Source organism: Coregonus lavaretus (assembly GCF_964263955.1).
Source record: "Coregonus lavaretus genome assembly, chromosome: 33".
NCBI lineage: Eukaryota > Metazoa > Chordata > Actinopteri > Salmoniformes > Salmonidae > Coregonus > Coregonus lavaretus.
The window spans coordinates 13,920,535-13,941,868 of NC_140020.1; the positions used below are offsets into that span (position 1 = coordinate 13,920,535).

General features: G+C 43.6%; 1 protein-coding gene across 1 annotated transcript; it reads right to left on the reverse strand.

Annotated features, from left to right (window-relative positions):
- Window positions 1-449: 449 nt before the first annotated feature.
- On the reverse strand, window positions 450-2,309 carry LOC311108250 (solute carrier family 35 member D3-like; the record flags this gene model as incomplete). The annotated part of the gene is made up of 2 exons (XM_084150871.1): window positions 450-1,306; window positions 1,874-2,309. 2 exons carry the CDS (start codon window positions 2,307-2,309, stop codon window positions 450-452), a joined length of 1,293 nt encoding a protein of 430 aa, XP_084006997.1.
- Between the last annotated feature and the right edge of the window lie 19,025 nt (window positions 2,310-21,334).

Consider the following 21,334-nt stretch of genomic DNA (forward strand, 5'->3'; position numbering starts at 1 on the left):
TTTCTATAACATGTAATTACATATCAATTTCAACCTTACCCAATGCACTGTCACACAGACCATTAATTTTGTTTACCACACTGTAAAATAGTGGTTGGGGGAAGCTGAGGTGGTATTCCATTACTATGGTATTAGTTGTCTTTGACCCCTATTTTTAGCAATTTACCATCAACTATTCACCTGTTATTAATATGACTGATAAATCAATATAAAACATTGAAACATAAATGCTTTTATAAATAGTCAGTATATTTTTTCCAATTCATATAAACACTCCATCTTCTCAAAAATACTTTCTTGTTCCATAAATGCATGTGCGTGAGAAAAATACGGATCTCAAAACATTAAATCAGTGCCCAACGTCCAACCAGTCTCACAAACAAACAGAAAAAACATAAACAGAAATGACTGACAAAACATGCACCCTTTGAAAATAGAGAGATTCCCCATCAAGGGCTCTGCACCTCCATATTATCTATTAAGTTGTCTTTCTTCAAGAACTGCAGGTTACGGATGGACCTCCACACCCCCACGTAACTGTCACTCACAGACTGGTTGGCCTGGTTCTCGTTATGGAAGGCCTCTCTCTGGAGATCTACAGACTCCATGCTGTTGCTGGTGTCTGGAGGTAGGTAGTCACTGAGGCTCTGATCATTGAGGAGGTGGTCCTGTGTGGGGACCTGTTTAATCGATCCTCCGCCTGACCCTCCGTGACCATTGGGCAGGGGCTCCAGGTCTCCGTTGGGTGGCTTCTTCTCGATGTAAGGCTGTCCAGGCAGGCTCTCGTCCTTGCTTTGCTCCTCCAGGTCCTGGTAGAGGGTCTTCCTCCTGGTCTCAAAGTACTTGACGATGCAGTAGGTGATGGAGCCCACCGTGTTGACCACCACGCCGGCAACAAACAGGCTGGTGGGCTCCACGTCGCTGAAGGCCAGCATGCCTACTGTGATGGTGGCGATACTCTTCACCACACCCACAAAGCTGGTGGTGACAGCCGAGTTGATGTAGGTGCATTGTAGCGTGGTGAAGTTCATGGCACAGCCGATGACTATGCAGAGGGAGAAGATGCCTGAGATGAAGGGGTTACTCCAGCCTGTGTAGCTCCACATGTTGATGGAGTCCATGCTGACAATGGAGCAGATTAAGAGAACTGGGGAGGCCATGATGGCGATGGAGTACTGGGCCGTGAGGGGGCCATATTCACTGTCTGTGCTGGTCTTCTGGATCAGGACCAGGTAGGAGGCGTGGATGATCACAGCCAGGACGCCCGTCACGTAGCCATACGGGTCACCCATCACGTCACCAGACCCTGAGTAAACACAGACACAGTGTCAAAAAAAACAAGAACAGAAAACAAAAAATAGTGATTACATTAATTTTTGGGGGGTGAAACCTATTGTAAGGTATAATGATGCAATGGCTTAGGGCTCTGAACATTATTAAAAAGTCGTGTGGAGCCACATCTTTAACACACATTCTATCCATATGATTCATTTGGATAGGATGTGTGTTAAATGTATGGTGTAAAGGGGACAGAGCATGGTGCTGAACTTTACTCACAGTAGCAGCAACATTGAGAACAGTTGCATCTGGATACTTTACCAAAGGGACGTTTCTAGAAAAAACTGTGGTAATCACTTAATTTTTATTTTATTTTTTATTTTTATAGTAACCCCATTCGTGTATTTGTAATATTAGCTCTAGGATAGATTATTGCTGGTATGCGGTAGTTTGAAGCCTATACACACTCATCAAAACTTACTGCATAATATGCAACCTATGACTAGGCAATTTAGAATCAATTATAATGTTTCGTTTCTACTTTACCTAACTGCATCAGTAGAAGTTAATGTTATTTGAATAAGTGTAATTTTACCAGCTAAAGCTGTTCCTCCAGTAGTGATGAGCACCGCCGTTATGACCCCCACTGACGGGATACCGTCCTTCAGAAAGCACACGCCGATGCCTAGGGTGACCAACGGTAGACACCGTTTAAAAACAACATACATGGGTAGACTCAGTCCTCTGAGAGACCATAGTGTTAGAGTGGACTGTAATGTGGACAGAATACAAACACCTCCGAAGACTTTGGCTAGTTGAAGACTGAACGGAGGTATGTCTACTTTGCCCAGTCTCCTCAGTATCTCCAGTGTAATCGCCGCCAGCGTGCTGGTGAGGCACTGGATGAGAGTGAGGTAGTTGAATTTATAAGTCGTGATGAGAAATTTTAGTAAAATGTTCAACGATCCCGAGAAAAATCCATGAGCAACAGCGACTGAGATACCAAGTAAACGACCTTTACAAACTTCCATGCTTGCCTTGAATTTCCCTTTACGAAAGAGCAGGAAAAGGAAAATAGCGGTGTCTTTTTGAGCGCTTAGTCCCTTGGAATAAAGTTGCGTAAACACTGTACAGTCTTCCTCCTTGAACGCACAGCTATAAATGTCAAATTTATTAATGTCAGGAAAATGTTTTAATTACAAGCAGGACCTTTCAATATAAAGATGTCCGTAAAAGCAAATAGAGACTGGTCCTAAAACGTTGAAGAGAAAAAAATCTTGGGTATTCTGATCGGTCTGTTTAAATATGCAGCCAGCTAGCATGCGTTTTTCATCAATTAAATTACCTGTTATGTTGGAGAAATTCTAGCTTTCTTTCTTTTCCTTCACATGCTGTTGGACACAGCAGAGAGAGACTAGAGACTGCGAAAATAGCTGTTGGGAAAGAACTAAAGTACAGTGCGACGTGCATATGAGTAAGCCCACCAGTATGTCCCTCTAGCAGCAGAGAGCTGCATGGCCACAATTCTTAATTAAGTGCAGAAGTTGCGCTGTGGAATAACACATTTACCGCAACAAAGGTTGCCTTTTACTCACAATCAAGGGGTCATTCCACGAAACCGGTACGATTTGAGTCCCTCTGACATTTTAAAGTATATTTTAAGTATTGGGTCTAATTTATAAAGCATTTTTTTTATGTACACTACATGACCAAAAGTATGTGGACACCTGCCCGTCAAACATCTCATTCCAAAATTATGGGCATTAATATGGAGTTGGTCCCCCCTTTGCTGCTATAACAGCCTCGACTCTTCTGGGAAGGCTTTCCACTAGACGTTGGAACATTGCTGCAGGGACTTGCTTCCATTCAGCAACAAGAGCATTAGTGAGGTCTGGCACTCATGTTGGGCGATTAGGCCTGACTCGCGGTCGGCATTCCAATTCATTCCAAAGGTATTCGATGGGGTTGAGGTCAGGGCTATGTGCAGGCCAGTCATGTTCTTCCACACAGATCTCGACAAAACATTTCTGTATGGACCTCACTTTGTGCATGGGCATTGTCATGCTGAAACAGGAAAGGACCTTCCCCAAACTGTTGCCACAAAGTTGGAAGCACAGAATCATCTAGAATGTCATTGTATGCTGTAGCGTTAAGATTTCCCTTCACTGGAACTAAGGGGCCTAGCTCGAACCATGAAAAACAGCCCCAGCCCATTATTCCTCCTCCACCAAACTTTACAGTTGGCACTATGCATTGGGTAGCGTTCTCTTGGCATCCGCCGATCCCAGATTAATCTGTCTGACTGCCAGATGGTGAAGCGTGATTAATTACTCCAGAGAACGTGTTTCCATTGCTCCAGAGTCCAATGGCGGTGAGCTTTACCCCACTCCAGCCGATGCTTGGCATTGTACATGGTGATCTTAGGCTTGTGTGTGGCTGCTCAGCCATGGAAACCCATTTCATGAAGTTCCCGACAAACAGTTATTGAGCTGATGTTGCTTCCAGAGACAATCTGGACCCTTTCTTTCTAAAATTAGCCGCCAAAATTGTCGCAACCCCTATTACTAGCCTGTTCAACCTCTCTTTCGTATCGTCTGAGATCCTCAGAGATTGGAAAGCTGCCGCGGTCATCCCCCTCTTCAAAGGGGGTGACACTCTAGATCCAAACTGTTACAGACCTATATCCATCCTGCCCTGCCTTTCGAAAGTATTTGAAAGCCAAGTTAACAAACAGATCACCGACCATTTCGAATCCCACCGTACCTTCTCCGCTATGCAATCTGGTTTCCGAGCTGGTCATGGGTGCACCTGTTCAAGGTCCTAAACGATATTATAACTGCGATCGATAAAAGACAGTACTGTGCAGCCATCTTCATCGACCTGGCCAAGGCTTTTGACTCTGTCAATCACGCATTCTTATTGGCAGACTAAATAGCTTTGGTTTCTCAAATGACTGCCTTGCCTGGTTCACCAACTACTTCTCAGATAGAGTTCAATGTGTCAAATCGGGGGGGGGGGGGGGGGGGGGGGGGGGGGCTGTTGTCTGGACCTCTGGCAGTCTCTATGGGGGTGCCACAGGGTTCAATTCTCGGTCAGACTCTATTCTCTGTGTATATCAATGATGTCGCTCTTGCTGCTGGTGACTCTCAGATCCACCTCTACGCAGACGACACCGGTTTGTATACATCTGGCCCTTCACTGGACACTGTGTTAACAAACCTCCAAACGAGCTTCAATGCCATACAACACTCCTTCCGTGGCCTCCAACTGCTCTTAAACGCTAGTAAAACTAAATGCATGCTCTTCGATCAAACGTTGCTTGCACCCGCCGCCCGACTAGAATCACTACTCTCGGCAGGTCTGACTTAGACAACTACAAATACCTAGGTGTCTGGTTAGACCTTAAACTCTCCTTCCAGACTCACATTAAGCATCTCCAATCCAAAGTTAAATCTAGAATCGGCTTCCTATTTTGCAACAAAGCCTCCTTCACTCATGCTGCTAAACATGCCCTCGTAAAACTGACTATCCGACCGATCCTTGACTTCGGCGATGTCATTTACAAAATAGCTTCCAACACTCTACTCAGCAAATTGGATGTAGTCTATCACAGTGCCATCCGTTTTGTCACCAAAGCCCCATATACTCCCCACCATTGTGACCTGTACGCTCTCGTTGGCTGGCCCTCACTACATATTCGTCGCCAAACCCACTGGCTCCAGGTCATCTATAAATCCCTTCTAGGCAAATCCCCGCCTTATCTTAGATCATTGGTCACCATAGAAACACCCACCCGTAGTATGCGTTCCAGCAGTGGCGGCTGGCCGATAGAGGGCGCTAGGGCGCCGCCCCCTTAAATAAAATTATTTAAAAAAAAAATAAATAATAATAATAATAATAATAATAATAATAAAAACATCAGTATGTCAATATTTGTGTGTTTGAAATATGGAATGCACACAGTAATATGTGTAAGATATGATAGAAAATCATATTCGCAACCTTTCCTCTGCCTGTCAAACGCCTCGTCAGCTCTGGGCGATACAGAAAGTGCCCCGAGGAGGCGGGTCTACGTAGCAGTTAAGCCAATTGCTAATTTAAGATATGAATGTATGACATAAAATGTAGCTAATCAGCGATTTTAATTCGAATCCAAGGAGGGCGATTATTTTATCGCCCCAAGCTCGCCCCTGATAAAATAAGGACCGGGCTCCAGTGGCGCCATTTTTACTAGACGACAATGGTGAGCGCAAACGTTACTCCTCCAAGACCCAACCCTAACTCGGTGAAATCTCTCCTCCAAGATCCGTTTGAGAGGAGAACTTTGTCAGAGAAAGTTCGGGTGAAAGAGCTGGGCCCAGATCAACCTGACCTCTCAATCAGACAGCAGGCTAGCGAGAAAGGGAAGCAGTATATGCGCGGCTTCTCCCGTAGCTGGTACACCAGGAAGGCTTGGCTAGCTGGGTGCACTGATGCTAATGCTTTATTTTGCTTTCCGTGCTTGCTTTTTAAAACGACGGGGTCAGATTCAGCATGGACAGGTACCGGAGTGAGGGATATGAAGCACCTGTCAGAGAAGGTAAAGAAACATGAGAACACCAGGGCACACATGGACAACTCTGTAAAGCTAGCTGTATTAGGAAGGGTGAACATTGCTACGCAGCTGGATGACGGCCACAGGATTGCGGTGAGGAAACACAATGAGGAGGTGGATAAAAACAGGCACATTCTATCCAAAATTATCGATTGTGTGAAGTTCTGTGGGGCTTTTGAGTTGGCCTTGCGTGGGCACGAGGAGACTGACTCCTCGGACAACCCCGGCATTTTCCGGGGCTTAGTGGATTTTGTTGCCTCCCTCGACAGTGTGCTGGAGGAGCACCTGAAGACAGCTACCGTTTTTAAGGGCACGTCAAAGACGATACAGAACGAGCTGTTGGACTGTATGCTGTCAGTGCTTAAGGATTACATCCTGGAGGAAGTAAAGAGTGCTGATTTTATCGCCATTCAAGCTGACGAGACGACTGACGTTTCCACCCACTGCCAGTTGGTGCTTGTGATACGCTACATCGATGCTAAAAGTAACGTCCAAGAGCGTTTTTTCGAGTTCATTTTGATCGAGAACGCAACCGCCGACACCATCGCTACAGCGCTGCTGGAGAGGCTCAGCACCATACTCTCACATGGACAAAAGGCCAAACTTATTGCCCAGGCTTACGACGGAGCAAGTGTGATGAGGGGAGCCACTGGCGGAGTGCAGCGTAAAATAGTGGATGTGTACGAAAATGCGCACTACGTCCACTGCTATGCACATCAGCTGAACCTCATCATGCAGCAGGCTACTTCACGCATCCCCAGGATCGGCACTTTCTTTTCCGACCTTGCAGGATTTTCTGCTTTCTTCTCCAGGTCTCCCAAGCGAACCACCGTGCTTGACGAAGTGGTTGCGCATAGACTCCCCAGAGCCTCTACAACACGGTGGAACTTCCACAGTCGCGCTGTAAACACTGTGTACGAGTACAGGGATGACCTCCTAACGTGTTTCCAGACCATCAGAGACTCTGGGAACTTTGATGCCCCGACTGTCAGAGAGGCGGGGGGCTTTGTGAGGATGCTCGAAGACGAGGCTTTCTGTTTTTTCCTGGCACTGTTCCACAAGATCATGCCAAATGTGGACATGCTTTTCAGCCAGCTGCAGAAGAGGAACATCGACCCTGTCTTCATTAAAGCACTTGTCCAGAGGTTCACAGACAGCATGCTAACAATCAGGTAAATAACTATATTTACTATTGGCTGATAAAGATGTTGTTAGAAAGATGAATAGTTCACTTACAACAGTTTAAAAGCCTAAATGTGTCTGGTCATCAAAGTGAGTGATTATCATAGAGCCGTCACAATTATATTTGTTTTAGTATTTTAAAAGGAAAGAGAAGACACAATCAGACGTTGATAATAATGCAGGAAAGTACTACACAGTTTGTAATAATTATTCAGGTGTCCACCAGGTCAATTTCTAGAAGAGGCCTAGTTGTTATTGAAGATTAACTTTATTGCTAAGTGCACAGCAGAACAAAATGATGTTGCATCCCTCTCACAAATGTAATAGAAAAAGGCTTTAAAACGTAATAACATCAGTTAATTATGTACATCACAGGTTAAAAGCAGTTACTAGACATAGTTTGTGTGTATATACACACTATCTGTCTGTCTGTCTGTCTGTCTGTCTGTCTATATATATATATATATATATATATATATATATATATATATATATATATATATATATATATATATATATATATATATATATATATATATATAAAGTCACTGGTTGTGTGTTGAGGGGGAATTACAGTGAGTTAAGAAGTCTGATTGCAAGTTATCAAATTAAACTTTATTTTTTGGACCCAGGGCCTCAATTCCCTCTTTGTGTGGGGACAGCGCATCTGACGAGCAGCAACAGCCCATCAAGCGACGGAGGATGCTGGGACCAGGAGAACAACAGAGGTTGGCTATAGAGGTAAGTTGTGATGTAATTGTCAGTGTTTCCCCCTAGAACTATTTTCAGGCCTGGTAGTATGTAGCCAAAACCCTGAACAATCAGCACCTTGGTAATCATATACTTGAGTTGGACATAGGCATGTGTCAGTCAGGATCACTTGCATCAAAATAGCTTAATTGCAAATTAAAGCTGATGATGTATCTTTTACAGGTATGTGATACCATCCTGAGTCATGCCAAAGAGAGGTTCTCCTTCACCCAGCACCTCATCAGCGCAACACTATTGCACGGAGAGTTGTTCCCACAACACAGTGTGAAGTTCCCCGATACAGCGCTTGAAACAACCGTGGAGGCGTACCCCATGTTGAACAAGGCCAAGCTCAAAACCGAACTGTCCCTCATCTATGAGAACAGTGAGTTCAAGGCTTGTAGTGGTGCAGTGCCCCTGTACCAGTTCTTCATGGAGAACAACCTTCAGAGCACTTTCACAGAGACTGCCAGCCTCCTCAAGATCCTCATCACCACACCCATGACAACTGCTGAGTCAGAAAGGTGCTTCTCTACACTGAAAAGGATCAAGACCTTCCTGAGAAACAGCATGACACAGGATCGCCTGAACGCTCTGGCCATGCTCTCCATGGAGAAGAAACTTGTCAGGGACATTCCTGACTTTAATCAAAGGGTCATTGAGAGGTTTGCCACTCAGAAGGACAGACGGGCAAAATTCCTGTACAAATAAGATGACAGACACACACACACAGAGCAGCTCTGGCCGCATGTTTCTTTGTATATAGTTGACCTTAGCATAAAAAATCCAGTTATATATGGTACTCTAGAAAGTCTTAATAGTGTCTTTGCTAATATTACTGTATATATGTTGTTTGTATCAATTAATTGTTGCAGTTCTGGAGCACATTAACAATTAGTCACATTTAGTATGATCATAAAATACTGTATGCTATTCTTCCAGTCAAAGGTTTGAGTTCATCCACTTGATATCCATTTCTATATTATACATCCTTTTATACAGTGTAAGATTTCCTATAAACTTTATAATAATTTCATGTTATTGTCCACTTTCCACTCTGTTCTGACAGCATGCCTGTTGCGTTGCCTGTTTACTACCAATGGTGAAAAGTTCACTTTAAATGCAAATGAAAGGCTTGGGTTTGTGTAATATGTTTTTGTGTAAGAATGCCTCAACTTTTTAATATTGGCATTAAATAATTACTGAATGTTTCACTGAGCACTGCTGTCCTGCAGTTTGTGTTAAAATATATCGCGATGGTTACAGGAAAAAAAAAGTATGGCACAGCCCCACCGAGAATATTTTTCACCAGCCGCCACTGCGTTCCAGCAGGTATATCTGACTCGAATGAACTGCAAATATCTCTGAAGCTGGAGACACTTATCTCCTTCACTAACTTTAAGCATCAGTTGTCAGAGCAGCTTAACGATCACTGCACCTGTACACAGCCCATCTGTAATTAGCCCACCCAACTACCTCATCCCCATATTGTTATTTACATTGTTATTTATTTTGCTCATTTGCACCGCAGTATCTCTATTTGCACATCATCTTCTGCACATCTATCACTCCAGTGTTAATACTAAATTGTAATTATTTTGCACTATGGCCTATGTGTTGCCTTACCTCCATAACTTACTACATTTGCACACACTGTATATAGATTTTCTATTGTGTTATTGACTGTACGTTTTGTTTATTCCATATGTAACTCTGTGTTGTTGTTGTTTTTATCGCACTGCTTTGCTTTATCTTGGCCAAGTCGCAGTTGTAAATGAGAACTTGTTCTCAACTGGCTTACCTGGTTAAATAAAGGTGAAATAAAATAAAATAAATAAAAAGAGGCAGTTTGGAACTCGGTAGTGAGTGTTGCAACCGAGGACAGGTGATTTTTACACGCTACGTGTTTCAGCACTCGGCGGTCCCGTTCTGTGAGCTTGTGTGGCCTACCACTTCGGGGCTGAGCTGTTGTTGCTCCTAGAAGTTTCCACTTCTCAATAACAGCAAAAAAGATAGAAAACAATTACTTATCAAAACTTATTTATTGCAAAAATATATGCAATTTCCTAATTTCATGCATGCCATGTGGTCTCCTGTTGTTCACCACATGAGGAGCACCACTCAACCCAGTCACACTCAACCCCATGACTTGTTTGATCATAACAGAGTTGTGAGACTGTGACAGGGTTGAGTTTGTCACTTTGTTTGATCATAACAGAGTTGTGAGACTGTGACAGGGTTGAGTTTGTCACTTTGTTTGATCATAACAGAGTTGTGAGACTGTGACAGGGTTGAGTTTGTCACTTTGTTTGTGAAGTTATCCAATTATTCAAATAAATTATTGTTTATCTTTATTCTTATAACCACATGCATATGTTGACTGTAATGTTCTCCATGTTATAGGTCGACTTTGGGTAAAAAATGAATAAATAACGGCTTTAAACTGTATAACGGATCAATGCACCATCATACCAGGTCATTTAATGCAACAAAAATGTAATAAAATGGATGAATAAGATATGTGGCTACAGAAGTGCCATTTCTTACCGATCTCTACAGCTTCCGTCCAAAAACAAATCCTGTGAAATGACGTGAACACATACAGGAGGAGTTACTGGCTAGCTACAGTGGCTAGCTTAGCTAATGTACTAGCTACGCATGACCAGAATGACATATTGATGAACCACCAAAGGCACATCCCATTTCTGTTTGAAAATTTTGAAAGAGGCTGAGTTGGACAATTTTTCGTGCCCTAAGTCGAACTTTAAGAATATATACCAGTGGAGACTGCTGAGGGGAAGACGGCTCATAATAATGGCTGGAACAAGGTAAATGAAATGGCATCAAACACATGGAAACCATGTGTTTGATGTATTTGATACCATTCCAATCATTCCGCTCCAGCCATTACCACAAGCCTGTCCTACCCAATTAAGGTGCCACCAACCTCCTGTGATACAGTGGGGAAAAAAAGTATTTAGTCAGCCACCAATTGTGCAAGTTCTCCCACTTAAAAAGATGAGAGAGGCCTGTAATTTTCATCATAGGTACACGTCAACTATGACAGACAAATTTAGATTTTTTTTCTCCAGAAAATCACATTGTAGGATTTTTAATTTATTTATTTGCAAATTATGGTGGAAAATAAGTATTTGGTCACCTACAAAGAAGCAAGATTTCTGGCTCTCAAAGACCTGTAACTTCTTCTTTAAGAGGCTCCTCTGTCCTCCACTCATTACCTGTATTAATGGCACCTGTTTGAACTTGTTATCAGTATAAAAGACACCTGTCCACAACCTCAAACAGTCACACTCCAAACTCCACTATGGCCAAGACCAAAGAGCTGTCAAAGGACACCAGAAACAAAATTGTAGACCTGCACCAGGCTGGGAAGACTGAATCTGCAATTGGTAAGCAGCTTGGTTTGAAGAAATCAACTGTGGGAGCAATTATTAGGAAATGGAAGACATACAAGACCACTGATAATCTCCCTCGATCTGGGGCTCCACGCAAGATCTCACCCTGTGGGGTCAAAATGATCACAAGAACGGTGAGCAAAAATCCTAGAACCACACGGGGGGACCTAGTGAATGACCTGCAGAGAGCTGGGACCAAAGTAACAAAGCCTACCATCAGTAACACACTACGCCGCCAGGGACTCAAATCCTGCAGTGCCAGACGTGTCCCCCTGCTTAAGCCAGTACATGTCCAGGCCCGTCTGAAGTTTGCTAGAGTGCATTTGGATGATCCAGAAGAGGATTGGGAGAATGTCATATGGTCAGATGAAACCAAAATATAACTTTTTGGTAAAAACTCAACTCGTCGTGTTTGGAGGACAAAGAATGCTGAGTTGCATCCAAAGAACACCATACCTACTGTGAAGCATGGGGGTGGAAACATCATGCTTTGGGGCTGTTTTTCTGCAAAGGGACCAGGACGACTGATCCATGTAAAGGAAAGAATGAATGGGGCCATGTATCGTGAGATTTTGAGTGAAAACCTCCTTCCATCAGCAAGGGCATTGAAGATGAAACGTGGCTGGGTCTTTCAGCATGACAATGATCCCAAACACACCGCCCGGGCAACGAAGGAGTGGCTTCGTAAGAAGCATTTCAAGGTCCTGGAGTGGCCTAGCCAGTCTCCAGATCTCAACCCCATAGAAAATCTTTGGAGGGAGTTGAAAGTCTGTGTTGCCCAGCGACAGCCCCAAAACATCACTGCTCTAGAGGAGATCTGCATGGAGGAATGGGCCAAAATACCAGCAACAGTGTGTGAAAACCTTGTGAAGACTTACAGAAAACGTTTGACCTGTGTCATTGCCAACAAAGGATATATAACAAAGTATTGAGAAACTTTTGTTATTGACCAAATACTTATTTTCCACCATCATTTGCAAACAAATTCATAAAAAATCCTACAATGTGATTTTCTGGATTTGTTTTACCTCATTCTGTCTGTCATAGTTGACGTGTACCTATGATGAAAATTACAGATCTCTCTCATCTTTTTAAGTGGGAGAACTTGCACAATTGGTGGCTGACTAAATACTTTTTTCCCCCACTGTATAGAATAGTAGTCCATAGGCCATGTGTATAGGCGTATTAGAGTGAAGTCACTGGAGAGAGCATTCTATTCTTGTCAATCAACATTTCTGCTTAGATCTTCACAGTCTAAAGTAAATTGTCCTGAAAATCTTTATATATGTGGATATGCCATCTGATATATTGTGATGTCAGCTGCATGTGCTCAACACAGAAGCAACTCAATTGCAAGTGTTTCAACACACAGCATTTCAGTTTCAGCAAGAAGGTGCCAACTGCTGCGCCACAGCCAGCCAGTGGGGCGGCAGGTAGCCTATAGCGCTTAAGAGCGTTGGGCCAGTAACAGAAAGGTCACTGGTTCGAATCCCCAAGCCGATTAGGTGAAACATCTGCTGATGTGCCCTTGAGCAAGGCACTTCACCATAATGCGCCAGTAAGTCACCCTGGATAAGAATGTCTGCTAAATTATGTAAATGTAAGTAAATCCAGTAGGGAAGTCCAGGGCTGTGTTGTAGGCTCAGATACGATGAAGATCTACACTGAGTGTACAAAACATTTGGAACACGTTCCTATATTAACTTAGTTGCACCTCCTTTTGCCCTCAGAACAGCCTCAATTCTTCAGTTCTGATGGACTCTACAAGGTGTCAAAAGCGTTCCACAGGAATGCTGGCCCGTGTTGACTCCAATACTTTCCACAGTTGTGTCAAGTTGGCTGGATGTCCTTTGGGTGGTGGACCATTCCTGATACACGCGGGAAACTGTTGAGCGTGAAAAACCCAGCAGCGTTGCAGTTCTTGACACACTCAAACCGGTGCGCATGGCACCTACTACCATACCCCATTCAAAGGCACATTTTGTCTTTGTCTGTAGTGCCATGATGAACGGGGAGCCGGGCACATGGACCCAGTTTATATTCTTTAAGGGACAAAGCTTTGAGGAGAATCCTCGATCCCTCACTATAATGTTGTTATCTCAACCACTCATTACTGTCTCTGATGTCTTAACTATATCTATAGATTCATTTTGACCACGCCAATTTAGCTTACAGTGTGGAAAATCAACATTAGGGTGGATAATTAAAATACAATAGGCATACAAAATATATTTAAAATAATTTTAATTAGAATGTTTCATGATGATATCACATTTTGAGCCAAGAAAGGCAAATTCTAATATTCCCCGTTAGTTCTCCCATATCGACCAGGAGGAATTACTGTACAAGTGATAAGAATGCATCCAGTGTTATTGCCATTAAGTAATTTAGTCCATAGCTCCAAGCAAATATTGATAAGACATGAACAGCAAAAATGAACATAAACACTAACATAAAGGTAGGCCTATAGGCAACAGAATACATTTTACATTTTAGTCATTTAGCAGACGCTCTTATCCAGAGCGACTTACAGTTAGTGAGTGCATACATTTTTCATACTAGAATAAAGTGGTGAAAGACAATGAATTCAGTCTCCATGCAAAAAAAACAATTGCAAAGATTGTAAATAACTAATTCAAAGAGAGTTATAGCAAATGTGTGCCTATTTCAGGCCTGTGCATGCCAGACAGCTCTCCAGTGACTCTGCTTCATGTAAGACCTTCAAAGAGAGAGTGAGTGCCCTCAGAGCCTGAGTGCAGTCACTTTTATTACGAAAATTACTCACACAGAAAAGAATGTCTCCAGAGAACATTCGGATCAGACCTCATTAGCGTAACTCATATGCATTAAGCAGCACCAAGCTGGGATCGCTGAGGGCTAAATTAGGGATCTCTCCCCTCACCTGTTCTTCCAGGGATCACAGAACCTTCAGTCAGATTCATGACATTTACTTTCATATCCTAAGAATGAACATTGTAATGCAATGGACAGTCTGATGAAGATCATTGATAGAGTTCAGACCTGTGTGTTGAGCTACGGAGGAATCCCTGTTTTCCCATCTGTATTCAGGCTCTGTTGTGTGTGGGGGCTCTTAATAGCAACACTATGAAAGCCGCAGTGAAGCTTTGGCAAACTCCACAGCTGTGATTGAAGCCCAGGCCGTCCTAAAAGTCCTCTGTCCCATTCCTTGCGGCAGGGCAATTATGAGCTCTCTACGGTGCACTGGGCGGAGGGGCAGCCAGGCATGGAGGTGTGTAGATTTTGACCTAGGAGCAGTCCACCACCTGTGAACACACAGACAGATTGCACTCATCAAAAGGAGATTCCAGGTGATCTAAGGGATGGAGATGACATCATCATGTGATTTCACATGATGAGAAATTAAGTTTTGTTGGGTTTCGAACTGGTGTCAGACAGAGGACTATGATATATTAGGATGCATGTGACTTGTTGTGTGGTCACATTCATACAATAGGTGGGATTTGAGAGTTGGATGGAAAGCTTTGAGGGCAGTTTCGGTACACAGTTGTACTTTGTTCCTATAATAGCATTGAACGTTTTATAGTGTCTTAGTGTTGGGACACAGAATTGCACACACTTATTTAGCAATGTCCAATATTATTTTACATGCTGTGGGTACAGCGTCTGGGTGGAGATTGAAAGAAAATGGACAATTCAAGCAGTCATTGCTTTTAAAGCACCTTCAAAAAGGCCTCAAAATGCCTTTTCAACAATGTGGAGACAAATATGTCTTTGAGCCTTAGTGGGGTTCGTTATTAGTTTGAACTCTACCAGACGTACAGCATGTCATGGTTGTCAACTGAATTACATACTGTCCACTTTCATCCAGTCTTCATAAAGACAAGGACAATGCTATCCAATAGCATGCATGGCAAATTGATCTGGCCTTTTAGCGCCAAAGACAAAAAGCTCCATGGCATGGCAGTCAAAAGTCTTCACACACAACAAATGATATATTGGCTTATCGATCCACATACATTTGAAGAAAGGCTAAGATGCTTTCTCTTTTATGAACAATGAAGTATGGAGGGTCATAAAAAACAAACATGACCTACAGTATATAATTCGGCCAGTATGATTTAGCCCGAAATAAATGTCTCCAATGAGCTCCATACTTAATTTCCTCTCCTGTGTATCTCGGTGGGAGGGGGGGGAGTACTACAGAGAGGAGACTGTCTCGCTGCCAAGCAGCTCATGACTCTTCCATTGAAGGAAAAAATGGCAAAACATAAAGTGAAAGCCACATAGAGGCCAGCACTGCAGCAGTCTGGAGGGTAAAGCAGGAAGAGGAATGACCCCTGAGGGGTAACCCTATCCCCAGTCCCTGCTGGGTGGCAGAGGGTGGAGAGGTCCGATCCCATACTAAAAAATCGGATTTCTCCACACACTTGTGGGGTGGACAACTATTGGGAATTCTGAAGACTGCGCTTGCAGCTGTAGTGTGAGAGCCTCTTTGTGAATTTCCTCTACATGTTAGAATAGCTGTCATATTCTCCCCCTCTGTGATGTATTACCCCTGCCTGGCCTCAAAGCAGCTTAAACTCCTGCTCCATAAGGAACTGTTAACATTAATTGCTGCAGTTTGGAGGGTCTATGCAGGGGAGGGGAGGCTGCTGTGCTGTGTGGTGTGGTGCTGTGTGTTGCTGTGTGGTGTGGTGTTGTGTGGTGTGGTGCTGTGTGGTTTGGTGCTGTGTGGTGTGGTGTTGTGTGGTGTGGTGTGGTGCTGTGTGGTGTTGTGTGGTGTTGTGTGGTGCTGTGGTGTGGTGTGGTGTTGCGTGGTGTGGTGCTGTGTGGTGTGGTGCTGTGTGGTGCTGTGTGGTGTTGTGTAGTGCTGTGTGGTGCTGTGTGGTGCGGTGTGGTATTGTGATTCTGTGTTGTGTGGTGCTGTGTTGTGGTGCTGTGTGGTGCTGTGATGCTGTGTGGTGTTGTGCTGTGGTGGTGCTGTGTGGTGTTGTGGTACTGTGTGGTGTGGTGTACTTCACAGCACAACGACTATACAGCTGGTCAGAGGCTAGCGCAAACCTAGAGAGAGGTGATCAATCAGACACGTGTGAATGAAGCAGGGTTAAGGGAGAACCACTGAATTTCATGCAGCATTGCCCTGGGGAGGGTGGGGGGTGGGGAACCGCTCTGTACATTAGCTGGGGAGAGGGTAGGTGGCTGGGGGGCAGTGGTGCGCTGTGTGTTGGCAGAGGGAGAAGGTTGGGGGCTGTACTGTAGGAGACCTCCAGTCACGTGGAGACTGGAGAGGGAAGCAGGCTGTGTAAAGGCTGTATCTTCTTGGCATGATGCAATAGAGGTTTGGAGGCTATGTGCTTTAGTCTGCGGTTTATTCTCTCCGCTGATGGGGAGAGGGAGAGAAGAACTGCTGCATGAGTATCTCCCCGCCTCCATACTGCATGCCAACTCTTCCTGGCACGGCTAACCAAACCCTCCAGCACCCCCGCAGGTTGGCAACAGGCAAACCTGCGCCTGACAGAGAACAAATTAGGAAAAATGCATGCTTGCACAAACACACTTATCCCAACAAATTGTTTGGAGCGCCAAGAAAGCTTTTGTGTAGCTGTGCTGGGTAGGCACGACTTCCATTTGCAGCCGGAGATGTGCAACTGTCACACATCTGCCAGAAAGAGATTTTCAGCCCCCAGATGAGCTGAGTTTGGCTAACTGGAGATGACGGGTACGTCGTTCATAACAAGCAGGGCAAATTTGTGAATCTGAAGAAGTGCAGGCATATCCTGAAAAGGGTCAGTGCAGTTACAATAGGGATTTTCATGTGCTTTACATATATTTTGCACACTAGGAGGTTGGAATAATACTGTGAAATTGTGGAAATTATGATAATACACTTTTAGTGTAAGCGCTGTTTCAAAAGACAGAAATGTCAGCTTGTTTGGCTGGGTGGGTTATAAGTTAATAGACCAATAACAAAGAGAGTTTGCCCTCCTCTCTGCCAGTTCGTTTTCAGGTTAAACATCCCTCCCATTACGCTCCTCCCATTAGGCCCCTCTCTGACCACTCAAAATACTTGCTTGAGAAATTGCATTTTGCTAAGAGGCTATTTTTGTTTCTTTTTGACCATTTTAATTGAAAACAATCACGTTAAGGTACTTAATTGTTACCCAGAAATGATTTGATATTGAAATAAAAACGGCTGCATTGGACCCTTAACAAAGTATTTACAAACTTTACGGGTAACTGAAATTATGTTAAGGACAAGACCTAAATGGATGACTGAGATGCCATTCCCACTGCTTTAAAAACAGAATGTTAAAAGCCATATTTTTTTCTAAATCAATTTATATCTGGAAAGGGAAAAAAAGTTCAAGAAAAACCATATTTGCTTAGCTCCTCAAGATTATCCTCAAGGTAATCCAAAAGGATATTCTGACAAACATTTCAAATATAGAAGTCTCCCTTTCCTTTCTAATATATGCACAATTGAGGTATCCTGTAGTACATTGTGTTTTAGGTGGAGAAGTGAAGTGTGCAGTAGTTGATTGCTGTTGTCTGAGTCAGAGCCTGGCTGTGATGTCTCATTGACTGGTCTGACCTGCTGACCTCTCATTCATCACACTGAGCACTGATGTGTCAGGCCTGACAGCGAGCTTCCCCGGAGCCTCATTTATCAAAGGTGAGTGCACACAAAAAAGACTAAAGACTAAATGTTGCGTGCGCCAGGTTGGTATTTAGCAGTTTTGAACTTGACGGGAAAGTGTGCGCATCTCCACTCAAATCTGAAACCATGCGTCCGCACAACTTCTAGTGGTTGATCAATTGTATTGCAAGCAAATATTGTTATTTTGATGGAAATGGAGGTGTTTGATGCACAATAATTATAATGGTAGGCTAATGAAAACATAACGTAGGCCTATTGATAAAACAGATGCATTTGCCGTTGGCAAGGAGATCGCATGGCAGCATGTAGACTAATGTGTTTCTTTGTGGTCCTCTGTAGCTCAATTGGTAGAGCACGGCGCTTGTAACGCCAGGGTAGTGGGTTCGATCCCCGGGACCACCCATACGTAAAAATGTATGCACACATGACTGTAAGTCGCTTTGGATAAAAGCGTCTGCTAAATGGCATATTATTATTATTTTATTATATAGGCCTAAATCACATCTCTCATTTTCTGACATGACAACTGGTTTACTCCCACTACACAACAAATGTTAGCCAAATATGCTCTAAAGTAAATAGGCCAGTAGCCTATTTACAATACTTGACAGTATGGGTATACAGTAGGCTACAGTATTGCTGTGCGATAGGCGTGCAACATCATAGCCTGTTTAAATTCAGAGCCTATACAAAGGCAGGAGATAAAAACACCATCATCTATTGATAATCAAAATATTGAACAACATTTGTGTGGTGTAGCATTTACTTTTTGTCAAGCCTGCTCCCACTCTCGAGGGTGCCAGGCTGCCCATCATTACGTACACCTGTCACCATCGTTACGCGCATCAGCGCATCAGCACTTCACTCACCTGAACTTCAACACGGCTTAATTACCTCCCGAATATCTGCCTGTTCCTCTGTTTGATCCCCGTGCCAGCATTAATGTTGTTTCGTTTTCCGTTGTCCAGACGCTGTCGGTGTTTTGTTCCTTTCTGTTTTTCTCAATAAATGTTCACTCCCTGTACTTGCTTCTCGTCTCCCAGCGTCTGTCCTCGCACTTTTACATTGTTCGAATAGACAATCAAACTTGCAGAATGCGCTGCCAGTGTTTAGCACTCGCTATAGATGGCATGCATTTTTTGTTTGAAAAAGTCACTGAAAAAGATTAAAACATTCTGCCCACACCTCTACATAAATGTGATCAAATTTGCCATTGCGCTTTATTTTAGAAACTGTCATGGCCCAGTTCCAACATCTCCAAATCATACAGAACATCATAGGGCATAAGGCAAATCATAGGGCATTTCTGTTACCATAAAAGGTGAATGGAGGGCGTTTGAGGCGGGGTTGTAACGCTCCTTTACGAGTGCACAAATATAGTATGGCTCTGATTTATCAATGAAAACATGCATATCTGTTGTGTGCGACAGTTTGATAAATCCCATTAAATTAGTTGCACACGCAAATCCTAGAACCTCCACGTACGCCAACATTCTGTGAGAAATTGACACACAGTTAATAAATGAGACCTCTGGGAACCAAGGAACTGATCGTGGAATACAGTAGAAAGAGGCTGTAGTAGAGCAGGTCGAGAGCTTCAAGTTCCTTGGTGTCCACATCACTATGGACTTAACGTGGTCCACACAAACCCGAAACAATCGTGAAGAGGCCACGACAGCACCTCTTCCCCCTCAGGAGGCTGAAAAGATTTGGCATGGGCCCTCGGATCCTCAAAAAGTTATACAGCTGCACTATCGAGCGCATCTTGACTGGCTGCATCACCACAAATGCACTGCCCTCGACCGCAAAGCGATACAGAGGGTGGCGCGGACGGCACAGTACATCACTGGCACCGAACTCACTGCCATCCAGGACCTCTAATACAGGTGGTGTCAGATGAAGGCCCGGAAAATTACCAAACACTTCAGCCACCCAAGCCATAGACTGTTCACTCTGCTACCGTCCGACAAACGGCACCGGAGCATCGGCTCTTGGACCAATAAGCTCCGAGACAGCTTCTACCCCCAAGCCATAAGACTGCTAAATAGCCATAATAGCGCTCAATAGTTAATTAAATGGTTACCCAGACTATCTGCATTGACCCTATCCTGCACTGACTCGTCTATGCACACTCACAAGACGATGTACACTGAGTGTACAAAACATAAAGAACACCTTCCTAATATTGAGTTGCACTTGCAACCTCCCCTTTTGCCCTCAGAACAGCCTCAATTCGTCGGGGAATGGACTCTACAAGGTGTCGAAAGCGTTCCACAGGGATGCTAGCCCATGTTGACTCCAATGCTTCCCACAGTTGTGTCAAGTTGGCTGGATGTCCTTTGGGTGGTGGAAACTGTTGAGCGTGAAAAACCCAGCAGCGTAGCAGTTCTTGACACAAACCGGTGCGCCTGGCACCTACTACCATACCCCATTCAAAGGCACTTAAATCGTTTGTCTTGCCCATTCACCCTCTGAATGGCACACATACACAATCCATGTCTCAATAGTCTCAAGGCTTAACAATCATTCTATAACCTGTCTCCTCCCCTTCATCTACACTGATTGAAGTGGATTTAATAAGTCACATCAATAAGGGATCATAGCTTTCACCTGGTCAGTCTATGTCATGGAAAGAGCAGACGTTCAAAATGTTTTGTACACTCAGTGTATACACACAATCACTCACACACACTATACTGACACTCAACACACACACACTGCTGCTACACTGTTCTTTATTTTACTCTTATTATTATCTATCCTGATGCCTAGTCACTTTACCCTGCCTTCATGTACATATCTACCTCAAATACCTCGTCCCCTTGCACATTGATCTGGTACTGGTACTCCCTGTATATAGCTTCATTATTGTGTATTTTATTCCTTGTGTTACTATTTTTATTTGTATCATTATTATTATTATTATTATGTATTTTTTTTTTATAACTCTGCATCGTTGGGAAGGGCTCGTAAGCAAGCATTTCACGGTAAAGTCTACACCCGTTGTATTCGGTGCATGTGACAAATACGATTTGATTTGGAACTACAGTCCAGACCCCGCAGACTGCACCACAGACCTCTCTCTCTCTGTGTGTTTGTGGATCCCTAGTGCGTGGACACTCTGCACACCCACAGTTATGTTGACCAGATTATGTATGTGACAGCCTTTTTCCAGGGAATCATACAGGCAAGCTATCAGTGTCATGTGAATAATGACATCCCTAGTAACGATGTCTAACCTTTACAATAGAGCTTATTACGTCCTATCAGTCTATTGTGCCAGTGCTCTCAGGCTGAACAATGTAAACAGTCATGAGAGAGCTACAGTGAGGGAAAAAAGTATTTGATCCCCTGCTGATTTTGTACGTTTGCCCACTGACAAAGAAATTATCAGTCTATAATTTTAATGGTAGGTTTATTTGAACAGTGAGAGACAGAATAACAAAAAAAAAAATCCTGAAAAACGCATGTAAA